The sequence below is a fragment of the Panthera uncia genome, chromosome A2 (assembly GCF_023721935.1).
Source record: "Panthera uncia isolate 11264 chromosome A2, Puncia_PCG_1.0, whole genome shotgun sequence".
NCBI classification, from domain to species: Eukaryota; Metazoa; Chordata; class Mammalia; order Carnivora; family Felidae; genus Panthera; species Panthera uncia.
The window spans coordinates 147887698-147910630 of NC_064816.1; the positions used below are offsets into that span (position 1 = coordinate 147887698).

The 22933-nt window shown below is 38.1% G+C and overlaps 1 protein-coding gene across 2 annotated transcripts in view; it reads left to right on the forward strand.

Moving 5' to 3' along the window:
- The window catches only part of TRIM24 (tripartite motif containing 24), a 109924-nt gene that overhangs the window by 78435 nt on the left and 8556 nt on the right, over positions 1-22933 (forward strand). The window contains exons 8-13 of one of the 2 annotated variants that reach the window (XM_049641925.1): positions 396-513; positions 3167-3435; positions 8420-8593; positions 17931-18104; positions 20543-20678; positions 22444-22516. In XM_049641925.1, the coding sequence (XP_049497882.1) occupies positions 396-513; positions 3167-3435; positions 8420-8593; positions 17931-18104; positions 20543-20678; positions 22444-22516 (944 nt within the window). The remainder of the gene's footprint in view (positions 1-395; positions 514-3166; positions 3436-8419; positions 8594-17930; positions 18105-20542; positions 20679-22443; positions 22517-22933) is intronic. The other variant, XM_049641926.1, reaches the window with a different exon arrangement.

The following is a 22933-nucleotide window of genomic DNA, read 5'->3' on the forward strand; positions in this document are numbered from 1 at the left end:
CCATAACTCATTAGCCCCTTAATCCAAATCCTGAAACTTTCTTTAAAAGCATAAGTATAATAAAAGAGCAAAATATGTTAAGGTTTATTTTACAGATATTTAGTTGGTGCTTCTCTAACCTTTTATTAATTCGAAAAAACTCACTTTAACGTATCACTTGAAGATACTTTTCAGTTTTGTATTCAACAGTATAGGTAACTAAATTATACCTCAAAACTTAACGTTTTAAAAATTAAACCATGTTGTGTATCCATATTTTATAGCTTCTATATGATTAGCTGTTTTGTATCAGCATACATACCAGAAATGACTTTTTTTGTGTATTCCCTGGGAACTTAATAAATTATTTGCCTGATGAAAGATACTGATGTTTAGTTGTCTCTCCTTTCTCCTAGATTACATACCGGTTACGGCACCTCCTTCGAGCAAGGTGTGATGCTTCCCCAGTGACCAACAATACCATCCAGTTTCACTGTGATCCTAGTTTCTGGGCTCAAAATATTATCAATTTAGGTAGGCCATTATGTCCGTTTCCTCAAAGTGCCATTTGTTTCTGGAGCTCTTAATGATTATGATAATGCTATCAAAGTGTTTTTATTACCTTATTTTAAAGACATGGAATTTTTGCCAGTATTTTATTAACGTGTGTATCTGTGTAACACATGCCTGAGTATAAATACACATATGTAAATAAATGGATAATATGAAACATCCTTAATATTGACTCACAGGATGTCTAGACTTGGGAATTTAGAAGTTCTTTTTTCCATAGAATATTGCTTTTACTGTTAACTATAGATTTATCACAATGGGGTAATAAAACTTTTGACTCATAACTGCCATTGATACAGGCTTTTTGTTATGTGGAATGTGTTCTGTTAAAATAGTATTTCTCATATTGGTTTACTTCTTATACCCAGTCATGGAGCACCTAAAGGTTCATTTGCTTGCTCTTGCTAGGGAAGACTTCTCATCTTTTATTCCACCTTTTATATAATAACTGTATATTTTTTTTACGTTGTTTTTTAATGTTTATTTATTTTTGAGAGAGACAGAGACAGAACGCGAGTGGGGAGGGGCAGAGAGAGAGAGGGAGACACAGAAGCCGAAGCAGGCTCCAGGCTCCGAGCTGTCAGCACAGAGCCCGACACGGGGCTCGAACTCATGAGCTGTGAGATCATGACCTGAACCGAAGTCAGTTGCTCAACTCACTGAGCCACCCAGGCGCCCTGAAATAACTGTATTTTTAAATTTCCTAATTGAAACGTAACATGCACACAGAAAAGTGCCCCAGTTTTTAGTATTAGAGCCCACCAAATTATCACAGAGGGAGACTGTCATTTTGGTAAGATTAGGAACTCAAATCGTAGAAAAAGTCTTCACTTTTTGCCTTTCTTCTTAATTTCTCACATGGAAACTATAGAAACAGAAATTTAAGAATTCCCTGTACATTCTTCATCAGCCATCAGTATATTCCCTTTGATGACAGTTTTTTGGGCTCACAGACTATGTTTCAAAATCATCAAAGATGTTTGGTCTCTCATACCCTCAGCTCGATTCTAGGTAGGAAAGGAAGAAATGGCTGGAGAGAGCCAGTGCTCTCTTAACACATCAAGAAAGGAAGCAATAAGCTTACACAGATCGCATCCATACAAAAGAACAAAAAGGGTAGTGATAAGTTAACCCCTGTAGCTCAGTTTTGAAGTGCATGCAGCAATGAATTTATTGATAGGTAGCAGGCAGCTGGAATCACACACACTCTGACCTGTCTTACTAAAAAGCATCTTAATACAAAGTGTGTTTCTAAGTAACTATCTCTTACCTACCTCACCAAACCACCACAGATTCAGCTATACAGAAGTTATGAATCACAAGTTATATATCTACACAAGTATAGAAATACATGTAATTACAAGCATATAACTTACAGCATAAACCTCGTGATGTAGACATAAGTAAAATGTGTAACTATATACATAAATGTATATAGTTTTAGGTATGTCTGCATCAGCAAAAACAAAATAAAAACAGCATCTCCTATTTGTGAAATTCCTATAATAAGGTTAAACAATATCCTTTACAGTAAGACTTGTCAGAGCCATCACTTACAGCTGTGTAAATTACCATTTACAATGAGATTTACATTTTAAATATTCTAAGAAGGATTCAAGTTTCCCAGACTTGGTGTTATCCGTGGCTTCTGAGAAATGTCTTCTAGAAGAGTACATAGGGAAAATATTGATCTATGTCAACATTCAGTTAATGTCTCGGTGAGTTTGGGTAATTTACTCAATCTCTCTGAGCCTTAGATCCCTTATCTATAAAAAGGACTTTATCAAGAATATACATAGACCTACTATCACATTACCTAACATGCAGTGAGTATTTAATGAATGATGACCATATTTTTTTAGGATGTTTATGCTTAATAAATCAGAAATTGAGTCCGTTGAAGAAGTCAAGCTTTGCCTTATGCTGTAATCAGACCTACTAGAGGCACCTTTAAATTCTAAAAGTGTAGTTGTGAGCCACAGTATTCTCTGTCAGAGAGCTGACGTAGTATGAGCCGTGAAGGTATAAGGAACTTGAGAGATTACAAATTGTTCATTCTAAAGAATCAAATACATTGTGGGATTTTTAGAACCAACGTCAGATTGACTTGTTTTATTTTGATATACAAGAGCAGTTCTCAAAATATTGTATGAGACTCCTTTATGGGACTTTTCCCAACTACATGTCTATGTGTGGCTGGATTTTCTTCATAAATTTCAACCCAAACAACATATAATGACAGACAATACAGAAACAAATTGGAGAGTTCAGCTCTTAGGCCAGACATGTGAAGATTTTTAAAACTTAAAACAGTGTAAATCTTCATTAATTTTTGTGAAGTTATTTTTTCATAAAAATGTGTTACTGTGGGCTTGTTATTTTTAAATGAGTTAATAACTAAAAAATGTTTTTAATAGTTTCTAAAATGTGAAAATTTGATAGATAGAACTTACGTAAACAAAAGCTCTTTGTGACCTTTGATTTCTAAGAGTGTAAAGCGTTCCTGAGATGAAAAAGTTTCTTGGCAATTTGAAGTTCAGCAAAAAGAGCCTTATGAAATATGCTATTTCACTTTCAGAAAAACTTTAGAACTTAACTTTTTCTCTTTAATTAGGTTCTTTAGTAATTGAAGATAAAGAGAGTCAGCCACAAATGCCTAAGCAGAATCCTGTCGTGGAACAGAATTCACAGCCACCAGGTGGTTTATCTTCAAACCAGTTATCCAAGTTTCCAACACAGATCAGCCTAGCTCAATTACGACTCCAGCATATGCAGCAACAGGTAATGGCTCAGAGGCAACAGGTGCAACGGAGGCCAGCACCTGTGGGTTTACCAAACCCTAGAATGCAGGGGCCCATCCAGCAACCTTCCATCTCTCATCAGGTAAATTTGGAAGCAGGCCTGTCCTAACTTAGATAATGATAGTACAATTGTATTCAACATCTCTTAAAATAACCAAGACATCTGTCATTTGTGATTTACATCTATGAATTGTTAAAAATTTATCACATTAAGTATCCTTGATTTAGCTTCTAGTTTTTAGTCCTTCTCAAAAAGGAATTAATGGTTTATTTAGCTGGTACATCTGTTTTCATCTACTCTTCAAATTATAACAGGATAAATGATTGCATTCCTAAATAACCCATGCCTATGACTGATGAGGAAATTTGTAAATCTGTAACTCATAATTCCTGTATTAGTGCTTCAGAATGACTAATACTTCAGTTTTCTGTTCTTTGTGGGGATGCAGTGTTTTAGAAAAACCACACTGCATCCTAGAAACTAGGGTCAAATAGAAAACTGGGGTGGAATGGTTCCTTAGAAAACTACCTTTTTCAAACTTTATTTCTGAGCAGATACTCCATGAACCATTCTTATTCTTACTAGATATCAAGTATTCCATTTACTTTTAAGTCAGTTTTTCAAGATAAGAAGTTTATGCACTCTGTTAAGTAGTTTAACCGTCCTGCTCAAGTTAGATCTGGGCATACGTAATAAGTTTACTAAGGAATATAAGGTCTAATCAAATCATACAAATTGTTATTGACAGTTACATTTATTAATATGTACTCTTCCTATTCCTGAGAAGCATTTGAAGTAATGAAACAGTAATGACACAAATGAAGTAGAACATGGTTTAATAAGTATCAAAGTGTGAAGAACTACTTGAGAACAAGACTTAGCTCAGAATTTTTTCTCAACCCAAGAAAATGAGAAACAGGCATAATATCTATATTATTTGGTAAAAAGGAAAAATGCCAGTTAATCAGAGAAAAAACTTTTTACTAGTATTTTACAAGCACTAAGAGGAATATATAATGTGGTTCTTCATGAAAAGGCAATTTTAAATGGCATGATAATTTTTTTGTAGCAATTTTGCAAAACATAGAATTGGTCTTCATAGGGCTCTTATTTCAACCCTGAAGAAAGTTGTAGGCATATGTAGATCGTGATTTTGTTAAATTGCTTCTGTGAAGGCCTGAGTTGATTTATTTGAGGTTTATGGCTTTCTAATAATTTGATTAAGAAGGCTTGTCAAATCCAGGGGTATATTAAAATGCCTAACTTAATATGCCAAATTGATTATTCCTCTAGAACTTTACTTTAACCCACATGTTCACAGAAGTAATTAACAAAGAATTTAAGAAGTCTTTGGTGAGTGCTCTGTGAGAAGAGAGTTGTGCACTGTAGATACCAAGAGTTTCAACTGGTAGAGTTGGAATTTTAAGAAAACTGAGTAATTTTGTCATTATCTCTGCAGAGCGACATATTGCAGGTAGACTTCAAAGAGTACCAAAATATTTCTAAAGATAAATGTGAAGAGAAGAGGATTGAGTGCTTAGTGCTAAGCATTTGCATGATTAATATTTATCTTAAGTGGGAGATAGAAAAGTGATTTTTATTTAATAGTTTATTAAAGCAAAAAAAAAAGGATAAATCCATTATTTTTGTTAATTATCTTTTCACTAAGAAGTGAGGAACTGAGCAGTTAGTAGATACTGTGTGACTTGGTCACTCATTATTTAAGCAGCGACAAAACAGAAGTGACCTCTGAGCCTTTATTTAGCCTACGTATCTCAAATTTGCATTTGATCTTATTTTTCCTCTCTAGGATTTACTGCTGTATAATCTATATAATGCACAATCTCTATTATGTGACCTAATTTTCCCACTTAGAAATAAGATAACCTTCGTATCTTTTGGTCATTACCTCACACACTGTTGTTTTTCTGTCTTCTCACCCCTCATTTTTATGTGTTCTCTGTCAAATACTCATATATTTTTCAGTCATCAGTTTCTCCTCCTCCATAAGCTTGCCCTGCTCAGCTGTAGACTTCGTTTTCTACTAGTTTATTTACATGTAAAGCGTAGGGAAATGTCTGCCTAAGAGGAGGTGCGTGTGTGCCTCTGGCTTTGTGGACATGTTCAGATCGTACTCTGCATCTGTCTGTAGGACCCAGGTAAATTTGAAGGACTACTTCTAAAAAATTGCTTGCATGAGAGTTCCTTATTTCTTCTTCCTCTGAATATTAACCACATAATCTGTGTGGTTAAAGAGTTGGGTGATACAGACATAGGATACACACTTCTATGACCAAGTGGTACAAACTTGATAGACTGTGTATCTCTGTTTATTTAGCAATATACAGTATATCTTTTTATACTCCAGTGGACAGATCACAGTTTGTTGAGTGTGGTCACGTATGTTATTGAATACAAAATTCACAGCAATGGCTCTTACTCCTGAGTCAGATTTATTGCTGTGGAGATGCTCTCATTCATATGTAAACATTCATTTTCCTGAAGAGTTAGAAGGACATCTGCTATCCTTCATGGTTATGCACAGTTGGGAACTACTGACCTAGAATACAGTCAAACCCTATAATAATGAAGGTACTTAGAGTGCAGATGAGGCTAACGATGATTATACGTTAGTTTGCTAAAGTGCTCAATTATTTCTCTGTTCTGTTTTTTCCTTCTGTATCTTTCTTGCAAATTAGGTGATTCCATTTAATTAAAGTACCACTGGTTTTGCTTTTTCTTTTATGCTCAGAACTAGTTCCTAATCTTATTCTTCGAAGTTGCCTTCCCTGTCTAATGCAGTCAACTGTAACTGTTTAGGAGAGGGGGGAAAAACCCCTCACGTCTTACCAAACTGTGAGCTCCATGATGGTAGGGTCGACATCCATTCCCACACTGATTTTTCACAGGGTACATTACTCTGACATCAAGTGTCATTTCTTGACTGTATCAATATATAAACCTCATTCTTGCTGGGACTGTGAGAGTAGGGCAGCAAAGGACTTCGAGGATTACCTTTATTCTCCTTAAGGACCATTTTAGGTGCTTTTCCACTTTATAAAAAATTATCTCTTAGATAAATTTAGAAGTTTTGTACTATTTCCACTGTAAGCGCCCAACTGTTTTCTGTTTGCGATTCTCTGAGATAAAACCCTTCAAGTCACAAAACTTTTTTTTTTTTTTTAACTTTTTTTTAACGTTTATTTATTTTTGAGACAGAGAGAGACAGAGCATGAACAGGGGAGGGGCAGAGAGAGAGGGAGACACAGAATCAGAAACAGGCTCCAGGCTCTGAGCTGCCAGCACAGAGCCCGACACGGGGCTCGAACTCACGGACCGCGAGATCATGACCTGAGCCGAAGTCGGCCGCTTAACCGACTGAGCCACCCAGGCGCCCCTACAAAACTTTAAGAATTAGAAAGAATTGCTGTGGCTTCAGGCGTATGCTTCTGTACAGTTCTGATATTTTCTCTAATATTTTTCTCTTCTTCACCCACAGAATTTCCCTTGGTGGTGAAACAGTATCTAAATCTGTTTTTCTTGGGTGTGTAATTGCTGGCTACTCTTGAGAGTTACTGAGGGTGAACTCAGTGCCAACTAATTTGTAAGACAGGGGAGAGAGAAGCAGTTTACCCATGCAAGGAGAGTAAATTCAAAAAAATGAGAGAGTAAAAGCTAAAAAAGAAGGCAGGGCTACACTTTATAGCTGTCTTCCTTCACAGTTTAGAGCGCCTAAAAAATAAGTATTTGCTTCGCAATAAGTTGCCAACTGTAGGATTGGTTCATGATGAAACAAAGACTGGCATATAAGGTTACCTTTTTCTAGAACACAAATCTCAATTTCCAAGGCTAGCATTTATGCACAAAGTAGGCTTGTCTTCCCAGCCCTTGCCCTGTCCTGTAACCAACTAGTGTTGTCCTTGGAGGGTTTCCACTTGAAATCTATTTTCTTTTAGGGAAATTTCATCCTCTCATCTGTACCTTAATCAACCCCCAGCTAAATACCAGAACGCATTTTGGTAATGATGAGGCAGACTAGATTTGGATCAAAGCTCTAGCACCACCTTTCACTAGCCACGTGACCTTTTTAAAGCTACGTAAGCTTTCTAATGTTCGGTGTCCTCATTTTACAAATGACATAATGAAGTAACACATGTAAAATGGTAATCACAATGCATGGCATATGGTTTGACCTCAGATCTAAAACTCACTAATTCCTTTTTTTTTTTTTTTTTTAATGTTTATTCTTGAGAGAGAGAGACAGAGTGTGAGCAAGGGAGGGGCAGGGAGACAGAGAGAGAGAGAGAGACATAGAATCTGAAGCAGGCTCTAGGCTCTGAGCGGTCAGCACAGAGCCCAACACAGGGCTCGTACCCACAAAACGTGAGATAATGACCTGAGCCAAAGTTGGACCCTTAACTGACTGAGCCACCCAGGTGTCCCAGTTTTCAAATATTAACAGTTTTCACTATTCATGATTTGTCAGTTAAGAGTTTGGAGCTAGAGTGCTTAAGTTCAAGTTCCAGCTTCATCTTTTACTAACTTTGTTAATCTTGGATAGGTTATTTAAATTCTCTATACCCTGATTTCCTTTTCTGTAAAATAAAGAGTCCCTACCTCATAAGAGTGTTGTGAAGATTAAATGAGTTCTCTCATAGAAATCTCTGAAAGCAGTGCCTGGCATGTAACGACTGCTCAGTAAATGTTAGCGATTAGTATTCAACCACCATATTATTTTAGGATGTCTGAAGAGGGCAAATCAGGGACTTAGAAGGATACTTAACACAAATTTTCCCTACTTCCTAACATAGCCTACATCCAGTCCTATTATAACCTACTTAAAGTTGGAAACCCCTGTCCCACGGCTCTTTCCTAATGAAACCCCTTTTCACATAGCTTTACACATTCTGGAAGGCTGCCTCCTTCCCCCACACCCTTGTTGTTGTATTAATAAGTTGTTCGTCTGTGACAGAGTTGCTGTCTTTCTTTGAAAGTTACAGACTTCTCTGTAATTTGTCTTTCAGGAGATGACCGTCACTAAAATGGTTTAATTTCTTTTTTCCAGCAACCCCCTCCACGTTTGATAAATTTCCAAAATCACAGCCCCAAACCCAATGGACCAGTTCTTCCTCCACATCCTCAACAGCTGAGATACCCACCGAACCAGAACATGCCGAGACAAGCAATAAAGCCCAACCCGCTACAGATGGCTTTTTTGGCTCAACAAGCTATAAAACAGGTATATATATTTACTCTCTTCAGCTTCTTGTTCTGCTTCTCTGCTTTCAGATCATGTTGAATTTATAAATAAAGCAATGGTTATGAAGAGCAAGTTTTTTTGTTTTTAATAAATGTGAGTTACCAAGTTTATTACAGACATAGAGACAAAGCTAAGAGAATGGGTCCTGATTTATGATTAACAAGAGAAATCCACTTAAGTTGGATTAAAGGCCCAGAATAATCAGTGAGTCGTAGGTATGACTTTTGGCAATACTCATAGGTGCAGCTTTTAGCTGAGTTCATTACATTTACTAAGACAGAAGAATTCTAACAAATACAGGTTATATTCTGCAAAAGAGAAATCTTTAAATTGTTTGAAGGAGACTTAGAAAGAAACTGATAGTTTTAATATGGAGTACCTATACATCTGATGAAATTGAATGTTTTAAGGTTCTATATTAAATCCAATAGGATTTAATATTTATATTCTTAAGGTCTTCAGGTAAAAATATTTTCTAGATAAGACACTCTTTTGTTATATTTATCAAAGTTCTCTGTCTTCAAGCACTTGTGTCAACACTGTTTCCAGCTTAATACTTGTAGGCTGATTTTCAGTTTCATATTTTTGCCAAGACCAAAATAAGGAATATGATGTGGTTTCTATAATTCTCTGACATTCGTTTAATCAAATGATGTGAAAATTCTATTCAAAAAGTACATGTGCTGCGTGTTTGTGTGTGGTTATAATTAGTTTAGCTTTGCTTTAATAGCACAGAATTTTCATAATATTTTAATAAAAACGCTTTTAAACAAGTCATTTCTTTCTCTGCTTCATTGGTAGAGAGAGGTGAAAAGGACCCAAGCTGCATTGTAGCCTTAAGTCCTGTTTACTTTCCTAAGAGTTTTGTGACCTTGTGCAAGTTTAATCTTTTAAATGTCATTTGCCCCAGCTATATATTGAATCCCTTGCAGAGTTGTGCTGAGACTGCTAATGTGTACAGAAGCACCTAGCACATTCTGTGTGCACAAACGTGTACCTTCCCTCTTCCCCAGTTTTTTTTTTTTTTTAATTTTTTTTTAATGTTTTTTTTATTCTTGAAAGAGAGATGGACAGAGAGCAAGGAGGGGAGGGGCAGAGAGAGAGGGAGACACAGAATCTGAAGCAGGCTCCAGGCTCTGAGCTGTCAGCACAGACCCTGATGTGGGGCTTGACCCACGAACCATGAGATCATGACCTGAGCTGAAGTCGGACACTTAACCAACTGAACTACCAGGCGCCCCGCCCCTCTTCTCCAGTTGTCATTTTTAATGTGTAGATACACACTCTAAGGATGTTTTTAAAATGTTTCCTGGAGAAGAGGTTAGGGAAGATGGCGCTGTAGGAGGACGCTGGGCTCACCACCTCCTGCTGATCACTTAGATTCCACCTACACCTGCCTAAATAACCCAGGAAACCACCAGAAGACTAGCAGAACGGATTCTCTGGAGCCAAGTGCAGACAAGAGGCCCACGGAAGAGGGTAGGAAAGGTGGAGAGGCAGTGTGTGCTACACGGACCAGCGGGAGGGAGCCGGGGGCAGCCCGCCGACAAAGCAGAGCCCGCAAGTCTGGCTTGCAAAAGCAGAGGGGCCGGACGGAGTGTGTTCTGACAGCAAGCGGGACTTAACATCTGGAAGGTTATAAGCTAACAGCTCTGCTCGGAGAGCAGGAGGGCTGGAGGACAACGGGAGGGAGAGTTGTTGAGCCCCAGATGACAGAGCTCAGCTTGGCGGGGAACAAAGGCGCTCGCCAACGCCATCTCCCTCGCCCATCCCCCAGCCAAAATCCCAAAGGGAAGCAGTTCCTGTCAGGGAACTTGCTTGCACTGCGCAAACACCCAAGGCTGTGCTTCTGTGGATCTGTCCCTCCAGCAGCGGGTCTGACTCACTCCCGATGCTGCAGGGCCCCTCCTGAATCGGATCACCAAAGGAAAAGCAAACTGAGCCTGCCCCTCCCGCCCTGTGCACCTTGCCTACCCACCCCAGCTAATACGCCAGACCCCCAGCACCACAAGCCTGGCAGTGTGCAAGTAGCCCAGATGGGCCACACCACCTCACAGTGAATCCTGCCCCTAGGAGAGGGGAAGAGAAGATACACACTAGTCTGACTGTGGCCCCAGCGGTGGGCTGGGGGCAGACATCAGGTCTGACTCTGGCCCCACCCACCAACACAAGTTATTCAAGACAGCACAGGGGAAGTGCCCTGCAGTCCCGCACCATTCCAGGGACTATCCAAAATGACAAAACAGAAGAATTCCCCTCAAAATAATCTCCAGGAAATAGCAACAGCTAACGAACTGATCAAAAACGATTTAAACAATATAACGGAAAGTGAATTTAGAATAATAGTCGTAAAATTAATCGCTGGGCTTGAAAACAGTATAGAGGACAGCAGAGACTATTGCTACAGAGATCAAGGGACTAAGGAACAGCCTGGAGGAGCTAAAAAGCTATAAATGAGCTGCAAAATAAAATGGAGACGACCACAGCTCGGATTGAAGAGGCAGAGGAGAGAATCGGTGAACTAGGAGATAAAATTATGGAAAAAGAAGAAGCTGTGAAAAAGAGAGATAAAAAAATCCAGGAGTATGAGGGGAAAATTAGAGAACTAAGTGATGCACTAAAGAGAAATAATATATGCATAATTGGTATTCCAGAGGAGGAAGAGAGAGGGAAAGGTGCTGAAGGTGTACTTGAAGAAATAATAGCTGAGAACTTCCCTGATCTGGGGAAGGAAAAAGGCATTGAAATCCAAGAGGCACAGAGAACTCCCTTCAGACATAACTTGAATCGATCTTCTGCACAACGTTATCATAGTGAAACTGGCAAAATATAAGGATAAAGAGAAAATTCTGAAAGCAGCTAGAGATAAACGTGCCCTCACATATAAAGGGAGACCAATAAGACTAGTGACGGATCTCTCTACTGAAACTTGGCAGGCTGGAAAGGAATGGCAAGAAATCTTCAATGCGATGAACAGAAAAAAAATAGGCAGCCGAGAATCCTTTATCCAGCAAATCAGTCATTTAGAATAGAAGGAGAGATAAAGGTCTTCCCAAACAAACAAAAACTGAAGGAATTCATCACCACTAAACCAGGCCTACAAGGGATCCTAAGGGGGATCCTGTGAGACAAAGTACCAGAGACACCGCTACAAGCATGAAACCTACAGACATGACAATGACTCTAAACCCATATCTTTCTATAATAACACTGAACGTAAACGGACTAAATGCGCCAACAAAAAGACATAGGTATCAGAATGGATAAAAAAAAAAAACAAGACCCATCTATTTGCTGACTACAAGAGACTCATTTTAGACCTGAGGACACCTTCAGATTGAAAGTGAGGGGATGGAGAACTATTTATCATGCTACTGGAAGTCAGAAGAGAGCTGGAGTAGCCATACTTAGACAAACTAGACGTTAAATTAAAGGCTGTAACAAGAGATGAAGAAGGGCATTAATAATAATTACAGGGTCTATCCATCAGGAAGAGCTAACAATAATAAATGTCTATGCACCGAATACGGAAGCCCCCAAATATATAAAACAATTACTCACAAACATAAGCAACCTTATTGATAAGAATGTGGTAATTGCAGGGGACTTTAATACCCCACTTAGAACAATGGATAGATCATCTAGACACACGGTCAATAAGAAACAAGGGCCCTGAATGATACGTTGGATCAGATGGACTTGACAGATATATTTAGAACTCTGCATCCCAAAGCAACAGAATATACTTTCTTCTTGAGTACACATGGAACATTCTCCAAGATAGATCACATACTGGGTCACAAAACAGCCCTTCATAAGTATACAAGAATTAAGATCATACCATGCATACTTTCAGACCACAATGCTATGAAGCTTGAAATCAACCACAGGAAAAAGTCTGGAAAACCTCCAAAGGCATGGAGGTTAAAGAACACCTTACTAAAGAATGAATGGGTCAACCAGGCAATTAGGGAAGAAATTAAAAAATATGTAGAAACAAACGAAAATGAAAATACAACAATCCAAACGCTTTGGGATGCAGCGAAGGCAGTCCTGAGAGGAAAATACATTGCAATCCAGGCCTATCTCAAGAAACAAGAAAAATCCCAAATACAAAATCTAACAGCACACCTAAAGGAAATAGAAGCAGAACAGCAAAGACAGCCTAAACCCAGCAGAAGAAGAGAAATAATAAAGATCAGAGCAGAAATAAACAATATAGGATCTAAAAAAAAAAAAAAAAAAAAAACAGTAGAGCAGATCAATGAAACCAAGAGTTGGTTTTTTGAAAATATAAACAAAATTGACAAACCTCTAGCCAGGCTTCTCAAAAACAAAAGAGAGATGACCCAAATAGATAAAATCATGAATGAAAATGGAATTATTACAACCAATCCCTCAGAAATACAAGCAATTATCAGGGAATACTATGATAAATTATATGCCAACAAACTGGACAACCTGGAAGAAATGGACAAATTCCTAAACAACCACACACTTCCAAAACTCAATCAGGAGGAAATAGAAAGCTTGAACAGACCTATAAGCAGCGAGGAAATTGAATCAGTTATCAGAAATCTCCCAACAAATAAGAGTCCAGGACCAGATGGCTTCCCAGGGGAGTTCTACCAGACGTTTAAAGCAGAGGTAATACCTATCCTTCTCAAGCCATTCCAAAAAATAGAAAGGGAAGGAAAACTTCCAGACTCATTCTATGAAGCCAGTATTACTTTGATTCCTAAACCAGACAGAGACCCAGTAAAAAAAGAGAACTACAGGCTAATATCCCTGATGAATATGGATGCAAAAATTCTCAACAAGATACTAGCAAATCGAATTCAACAGCATATAAAAAAAATTATTCACCATGATCAAGTGGGATTCATTCCTGGGATGCAGGGCTGGTTCAACATTCACAAATCAATCAACATGATACATCACATTAATAAAAGAAAAGAAAAGAACTGTATGATCCTGTCAATCAATGCAGAAAAAGCATTTGACAAAATTCAGCATCCTTTCTTAATAAAAACCCTCGAGAAAGTCGGGATAGAAGGAACATACTTAAACATCATAAAAGCCATTTATGAAAAGCCCACAGCTAACATCATCCTCAATGGGGGAAAACTGAGAGCTTTTTCCCTAAGATCAGGAACACAACAGGGATGTCCACTCTCACCGCTGTTGTTTAACATAGTGTTGGAAGTTCTAGCATCAGCAATCAGACAACAAAAGGAAATCAAAGGCATCAAAATTGGCAAAGATGAAGTCAAGCTTTCACTTTTTGCAGATGACGTGATATTATACATGGAAAACCCGATAGACTCCACCAAAAGTCTGCTAGAACTGATACATGAATTCAGCAAAGTTGCAGGATACAAAAAATCAATGTACAGAAATCAGTTGCATTCTTATACACTAATAATGAAGCAACAGAAAGACAAATAAAGAAACTGATCCCATTCACAATTGCACCAAGAAGCATAAAATACCTAGGAATAAATCTAACCAAAGATGTAAAAGATCTGTATGCTGAAAACTATAGAAAGCTTATGAAGGAAATTGAAGAAGACATAAAGAAATGGAAAAACATTCCATGCTCATGGGTTGGAAGAATAAATATTGTCAAAATGTCAATACTACCCAAAGCTATCTACACATTCAATGCAATCCCAAGCAAAATTGCACCAGCATTCTTCTCGAAACTAGAACAAGCAATCCTAAAATGCATATGGAACCACAAAAGGCCCCGAATAGCCCAAGTAATTTTGAAGAAGAAGACCAAAGCAGGAGGCATCACAATCCCAGACTTTAGCCTCTACTACAAAGCTGTAATCATCAAGACAGCATGTTATTGGCACAAAAACAGACACATAGACCAATGGAATAGAATAGAAACCCCAGAACTAGAGCCACAAACGCGTGGCCAACTAATCTTTGACAAAGCAGGAAAGAATATCCAATGGAAAAAAGATAGTCTCTTTAACAAATGGTTCTGGGAGAACTGGACAGCAACATGCAGAAGGTTGAAACTAGACCACTTTCTCACACCATTCACAAAAATAAACTCAAAATGGATAAAGGACCTGAATGTGAGACAGGAAACCATCAAAACCCTAGAGGAGAAAGCAGGAAAAGACCTCTCTGACCTCAGCCGTAGCAATTTCTTACTTGACACATCCCCAAAGGCAAGGGAATTAAAAGCAAAAATGAACTACTGGGACCTTATGAAGATAAAAAGCTTCTGCACAGCAAAGGAAACAATCACCAAAACTAAAAGGCAACTGACGTAATGGGAAAAGATATTTGCAAATGACATATCGGACAAAGGGCTAGTATCCAAAATCTATAAAGAGCTCACCAAACTCCACACCCGAAAAACAAATAATCCATGAAGAAATGGGCAGAAAACATGAATAGACACTTCTCTAAAGAAGACATCCGGATGGCCAACAGGCACATGAAAAGATGCTCAGTGTCGCTCCTCATCAGGGAAATACAAATCGAAACCACACTCAGATCTCAGGCCAGTCAGAGTGGCCAAAATGAAGAAATCAGGAGACTATAGATGCTGGAGAGGATGTGGAGAAACAGGAACCCTCTTGCACTGCTGGTGGGAATGCAAACTGGTGCAGCTGCTCTGGAAAACAGTGTGGAGGTTCCTCAAAAAATTAAAAATAGACCTACCCTATGACCCAGCAGGAGCACTGCTAGGAATTTACCCAAGGGATACAGGAGTACTGATGCATAGGGGCACTTGTACCCCAATGTTTATAGCAGCACTCTCAACAATAGCCAAATTATGGAAAGAGCCTAAATGTCCATCAACTGACGAATGGATAAAGAAATTGTGGTTTATATACACAATGGAGTACTACGTGGCAATGAGAAAAATGAAATATGGCCCTTTGTAGCAACGTGGATGGAACTGGAGAGTGTGATGCTAAGTGAAATAAGCCATACAGAGAAAGACAGATACCATATGTTTTCACTCTTATGTGGATCCTGAGAAACTTAACAGAAACCCATGGGGGAGGGGAAGGAAAAAAAAAAAAAAAAGAGGTTAGAGAGGGAGAGAGCCAAAGGCATAAGAGACTCTTAAAAACTGAGAACAAACTGAGGGTTGATGGGCGGTGGGAGGGAGGGGAGGGTGGGTGATGGGTATTGAGGAGGGCACCTTTTAGGATGAGCACTGGGTGTTGTATGGAAACCAATTTGACAATAAATTTCATATATTGGAAAAAAAAAAATGTTTCCTGGTCCCAGGAGCCTGGGTGTCTCAATTGGTTGAGCTTCTGGCTTCGCCTCGGGGGCATGATCTCCTCGCTTGTGAGTTCGAGCCCCACATAGGGCTCTGTACTGACAGCTCAGAGCCTGGAGCCTGCTTCAGATTCTGTGTGTGTCTCTCTGCCCCTACCCCGCTCACACTCTGTCTCTGTCTCAAAAATAAACATTAAAAATATATATATTTAAAATGTTTCCTGGTCAAAAATCTAAACATGAATGAATAAATGAATAAACTAGGAGATAATATAGATAATAAATTTAATCAACAGATTAAATTAACAAATTATAGTACACTTGCACAGGGGAATATGTTCAGCAATTGAGAAAATGCAGTAATCTATAGATGATGTTATATGGAAAAAAACCAGAATTTTTGTAGGGTATTATCTCATTTTTCTGGTTGTGTGGGGGGTGGGGGGTGGGGAGGGGTTTTTTAAAAAAATAAACCCTGGAAAGATATACATCGTCCATAACTATGATTATTCTGGAGGAGGGAAGTTGGCAGAGGGCACAGGGAGAGATGGATGGACGTGAGGGGTAGGTAGGTGGTAAAGATGACATTCACAGGTTTCTTTATACAGTGTTTTCAGTGAGGAATACAAATTAGATTTTTCAAAATTGGAATGCCTGTCACACTATCACTCTGTATAATGTAGTCCATATATTGTTGTATTTGGGGATATTTTCCCCCTTGTATAGTCCTGAGATACCTCAGTTGCTTTCCTTTTCCCCTATATTTTATTACAAAAATTTTCAAACACAACAGCTTCAAGAGTTGTGTTGGGGACTAATTGTTCCATTTGCCTTCTCACTTACTAATCATATAGCCATTTATTCTTCCATATATCAGTCAAGTCTTATTTTTTCAGAGGCTTTGAAGTAAATTGTGGAGAGCAGCATGGTTCATCTCTTCTCATTCCTAGTATTTTGGTATTATCTTAGTGTGTTTATCTCAGCCTTTAACGTAAATGATAAGAGTTTCCTCAGTTGTTTATGTTTAATTACCTATTCGTATATAAGAAATGAGTGTTAAAAAAAAATCCCGCAAGCCTGGGTCTAGAGCTAATGTTTGATGTTTGAGGTTTCACTCTAGTTTTAAGGCTACGAGGTAGATTTATTGGGAGAATTCTTAGTATCACAATCTTTAAGTTGTACTTCTTAGACTGGTCCAGTTCCCAAAGCGTCTTTCTGTCGTCTGCCTAAAATTCAGGGCCTGGCTGCACCTTGAAGCCAGCTTGGGTAAGCAGATTGGTGGGGGCCAGTGGCAGAGTTGGGGGTGGGGGAGGGAAGCTCAGCATTCAGTGTCAGTGTGGCTTCATAATCTTCATTTTCAGGGCAGTACGTCTCTTCCTTCAGGTGAACCTGGTGCCCTTCAATCCAAAAACACAGTTTTCTCTATTTTAGAGAATAAACTTCCAGCCTTCATCTGTGGAAATGGAGGAAGTCTGTATTATCTTGGGGTATCTACAGTAAAGTGGGAAAGGAACATGAGCCTCAGTGCTTCTCAAACAAACTCTCAGCAGATCATCCTGTTTTCAGCCCCAGCTTTACCTCTCATGCTTTTAATTTCCAGGCTCTTAGGGGTTCTGCAATATGTGCAAACTGTTATTTAGTTTCAAGTGTCTCAGGTGGGGACAGAAGAAAATATATCTTTTTAGCCCTCCATCTTTACCTTGAAGTTGCTATGTGCTTATGTTCCCGCCCACCCCCTATGTGTTAGCTTTTCAGGATTGGATGTTGTGGTTTTCTGATACATGCCAACTGTTTTCTGGTTAGATAGATATAGATATAGATATAGATATAGATATAGATATAGATATAGATATCTGCTTTTTATTTTTTATTTTTGGACAGGATTAATGAAAATTATACATACCTGTCCCTCCTTGCTTTCCATTCAAATTATAGTTGAATTCAGATAGCAGAATGTGTCTTCTACTTTGTTTTGTAACAAAGGAACAGAGATTAGTAGGACATGTTATGCTTTGGCCTGCTAATAGACCCCCTTCCTCCTTTGTTGGTACTACAGTGGCAGATCAGCAGCGGGCAGGCTGCCCCATCAACCGCCAGCAGCACATCCTCTACTCCTTCTAGTCCTACCATTACGAGTGCAGCAGGATATGATGCAAAGGCTTTCGGCTCACCTATGATTGATTTGAGCTCACCAGTGGGAGGCTCTTATAATCTTCCTTCTCTTCCAGATGTAAGTATACATAACATTTATACTAAGAATGTTTCGAAAATTTCAAGTGAATTTACCTGGTAAAAGGCTTGAGTTAGTCAGATGATAGGTTGTGTGTTGGGTTTTAGAAATTATTTTTCTTCTTTAGAAATAAAACAGCAGGAAAAATAAAAAGATAAGCCCTTAAACGTATATAGAGGACATCTTTCATGGCACTGATGTTAAACATGTTATAAATTAATGATTATAGTGATGGACTCTGGAATCTAAGCTGGGAAAGCTGGGAAGTAAGGACCTGGGAAAGAGGTACTGGAAAGGTGAATGTTGGAATGTGCTGTATTAGAATAAGGATACGGCGGGCTGGGGAGGCTGGGATTTAAAACATCAGAAGAGATAGAGACAAGTTTAACAATGGAAATGAAAACATTTTCTCCCAGATTATACTGGCCAGTGCAAGATTAGCTCTGGTTTATTTTATATTTAAATTAAATACATTTACTCACTAACTTTACCAATATGACTTTCTAAAAAATCTTTTCCAAAGGCAGAAAGTAAAATATCCTATAGATAGATCTCCATATAAGTTGATACTTGTTTTACGTTTCCTTATCCTACAAGGTTATAGAATTGTGACACAAACATTAAAACTTTTAAGAAACATCTGGTCAGATGGTAAAATAAATTTTTTATTTTCATTATTTAGTTGGTTTTTCAGGTTACTGAGATCAATTATTTAGTTGCATCATTAACCTTACCAGAGTTATTTCATTTTTTTAAATAATTGCATATACTTTAAATGGGTAAAGGACATGTATTTTTCATTCGTAGGTAATATATGGGAAAACTAATTTTGTCTCATTCCTATAATTTTACTTTAGCTTTTAGGATTAACTCACAGCGTAAATAACTTTCCTTACGTTAAGATTCAATAGATCCACTCACATTCCAGTACATTTTACACTCTGAAAAGTATTGGCCAAGGTATTGCCAAAAGGTTATTAAACATAAATGACCCTGTGTACTTTCCCCCTCCCCTGAAGAGGACCCACAGAAAGCACAAATCGTCCTTCTGGCCTTTTCTCTGCAGTCCTCAGATACAGGTGAACCTTTGTCTACCAGCCTTGCTCAACTGAAATTCTTCAGCTGAACCATAGAATAAAGAAGCTGATTTGAGTGACCGTTTTCTCAGTCCCCCCAAAGATGGTTCATAAGTAGCACCATTCTAGATGGAGAAGGAAAAGTAGATTCATCATAAACAATCTGTGCCCTAGGACAGTAGGAATTAAGTCTCTTATAGAATCCTAGTTCAGAAAGGCTGGAACTATGTTAGAGAATTGAACTTGATTTTAATCACAAAGACATTTTCGAGAAATAAATGGTCTATTTAAGCATGAAAAGTATTTGCATCTAAAGAATTAAAGTCTTTCCACAAAGAAGATGTGGTTTATATATACCATGGAATACTACTTGGCACTTAACAGAAGACCATGGGAGAAGGGAGGGAGAAAATAGAAACAGAAGGGGATGGAGGCAAACCATAAGAGACTCTTAAATACAGAGAACAAACTGAGGGTGGACAGGGGTTACGGCATGGGAGGGAAAATGGGTGATGGGCATTGAGGAGAGCACTGGTTGGGATGAGCACTGGGTGTTGTATATAAGCCAATTTGACAATAAATTACATTAAAAATAAAATAAAGAATTAAAGTCTTATTTAGTAGAAGTGTAGCATTATTTTAGCTGAGTGATCAGTTGGAAAAGAAGTGTTACCTGTATACCTGTTACATTAAAGCAAGAATCTTTAAAGGACCCATTTTCCCCTACGAAATAATAGTAATGTACTTAGGTGAGATTAGTGTTCTAGAAATATGCTATGTGTGGGCTTATTTCATCTACGTAGTGCATACCAGAGACGAGTTCTCAGCAGTGTGAATCAGTGACCACCCTTTCAGAGGATACTACACAAGGTCCTTCCTGTGTAAGGCCAGATTTTCTTCATATTCTTCAGAACCACACATCACAATGTGCTTATGTTCTTATGCACATAAAAGAATCCTTTTGGCTCTTAATTAAGCCAGACACTAAAGAAACTTGCAAAAATGTAAAACTGCGCTATTTTTTTTGGGGGGGGGGGGTACTTTTTGTTATTTTTAAATAAGTTATATATTTTTTTGTTTGAGTTTTTAAGGGTGTGAATGATACATGATACTCCTTTCTCTTTCCTCATAGCTTCTGAAATAGTATGTCTTCAGTATATTTACTAAGATGGACCATTAAGATGAATAAAAGCTTTTTTCAAGATTGTTTATAGGGAAAATATACATCAGAACTTCTTAAATATGATATTTATATACTTCATTACTTGATAGGAATTAAACTATTAAAGTTTTCTTTTAAATTTAAAGTAGCTTTTAACTTGCAAAGTCGGGATTTGGTGAAATAATTTCGTTTCTTATAAGATTGACTGTTCAAGTACTATTATGCTGGACAATATTGTGAGGAAAGATACCAGTATAGATCATGGCCAGCCAAGACCGCCCTCAAACAGAACCGTCCAGTCACCAAACTCATCCGTGCCATCTCCAGGCCTTGCAGGTAAAGTGAGCTTCCTTTGACTTTGGGGTGTTTTCCCTTTTTTTTTTTTTTTTTTTTACTAGTAATTACCCTCATCCCTCACCTCTGCCCTCCACCGTTTTCTCGGATGATTAAAATGAGTCTGAGTTTTGGGCACTGTTTAAATTTAGTCTACTTTCAAGGTGGGAAGCAAAGTTTAAACCTCTGTACCTTTTTAATTTCAACAAAACTTATAGGCATTAGAGCATTCCTAGGAGGAAATTAGTATTATACTTATTCTTTTTGATAAGTTTTCCTGTGATATGGTATCTTTTTGGATGTAAGTTGCCTAGGGTCAAAATTTATCAGTGTCAGTCTCTTCTTTGGTGGGGTGTGTGTGTGTGTGTGTGTTTGTGTGTGTGTGTGTGTGCGTGTAATTGATGTTTAAGAATTTTTAACATACCTACTCATTTCGTTTAAGAGAGAAGCACTCTCCCTAATCCTGTTCACCTAATACTACCTAATACTACTCACAGAGGTTGGCAAAATAGGTGCCTTAGAACAAAATATGGAGAGAGGAGAATTTCTGAAGGTTCACCAGTCACACAAACATAAGACAGTTACGCAGTTTAAAAGGAGATGCTTGTTTAAAACACATACAAACAAAATGGAAGAACACTGTTGACAAATATGGCATAGAAACTGTTTAATTATATAACAAGTTTGTATAAATGATTAAGGAAAATACTCAGAATTGCCAAAGGACTTGACTAGATAATTCCCTAAAGAGGAAATACAAATAGCCAGTAACTTGGGGGGTTTCAATGTCACTAGTAGTCATTATAAATATCAAAATAAGATATAATTTCTAACTGTTAAATTAGCAAAGACTTAAATAGTGAAAATACTCATTGCTAAGAATGTGATAAGAGAAGTACTCTGATACATAGCTGGCGGGAGTATAACTTGACAGAACATTTCTGGATACCATTTTGGCAATATTACTAAGACTAACATTTACGCATAACTGAATGTATGCTAGGCATTGGACAAAGTATCTTAATGCGTTGCCTAGTAGAATAGTTGTTTCGGTGTCTCCATTGATTGGTCTCTGTGTGGCTTTCTGTCTTGGACTGCTTTTACATCAGCACCTACTGCTTTTCGTTGTCGTCTGTAGCTTTCACTAGTACTAGCGTCCTCACTGAGATTTTGCCCTGCTTTACATTTGACTCTGTTTGGAGACTTTTTTTTTTTTTTTTAAGGTTTGTTTTGTTTGTTTTTGTTTTTTGTTTTTTGTTTTTGAGAGAGAGGGGGAGAGAGAGAGAACAAGTGGAGGAGGGGCAGAGAGGTGGACAGAGGATCCAAAGTGGGCTCCGTGCTGACAGTAGAAAATCCTATGTGGGGCTCCAACTCATGAACCATGAGATCATGACCTGAGCCAAAGTCAGATGCTTAACCACCTGAGCCACCCAGGCGGCCCTGGAGACATTTTTGATCGTCACACCCCTGGGTGGGAAATGTGGAGAGATACTACTGGCATCTAATAACTAGTAGAGGCCAGAGATACTGCTAAATATCCACAGTGCACGGAGATCCCCTACAAAGAATTATCTGGCCCAAAATGCCAGGAGTATTGAGATTTAATTCCGCTAGTCTAACCGGGTTAGACTTGGCTGGGAGTCCAACAACTGGTTATTGTTTTATATAATTCCATTTTGTTCCAGTGCTAAGTGAGCATATTCAGTAGGAAATGACACACATAATCATTAACTCATGTTATGAACGTGAATGATTTCCTCTTCTCCAGGACCTGTTACTATGACTAGTGTTCACCCACCAATACGTTCACCTAGTGCCTCCAGTGTTGGGAGCCGAGGAAGGTAAACTGACTTAACCTTATCCTCTAGTGTATAAAATCTCTGATTAGATTTATCTTGCCAGGGCTCAACATGCTCTTGGTACTCAATACATCTTGAACGACTTCCTTTATTTTTAACTTTTAAATTAAAATTTCAATGATTGTTATAATTTAACAAACTAATTAATGGGTTAAGTAAATAAAGTATAATTGTGTCTTTAGAGATACAAAAATTGGGGGGGGATGATATGTTTGTCTTGAGCCTAATAGCAAGGAAGAAATTGAAACGAAGTAGGTATAACAGACTGCACTATATAGGATATGTACAAATACAAACTTAGGGGGAAAAGAAACAATAACTTTATACTAACTTCAATGTTCTCTTGACTTTTTTAATGCCCAAACATTAGGTCTGCTTTAAAATAAATAAATTCATAGT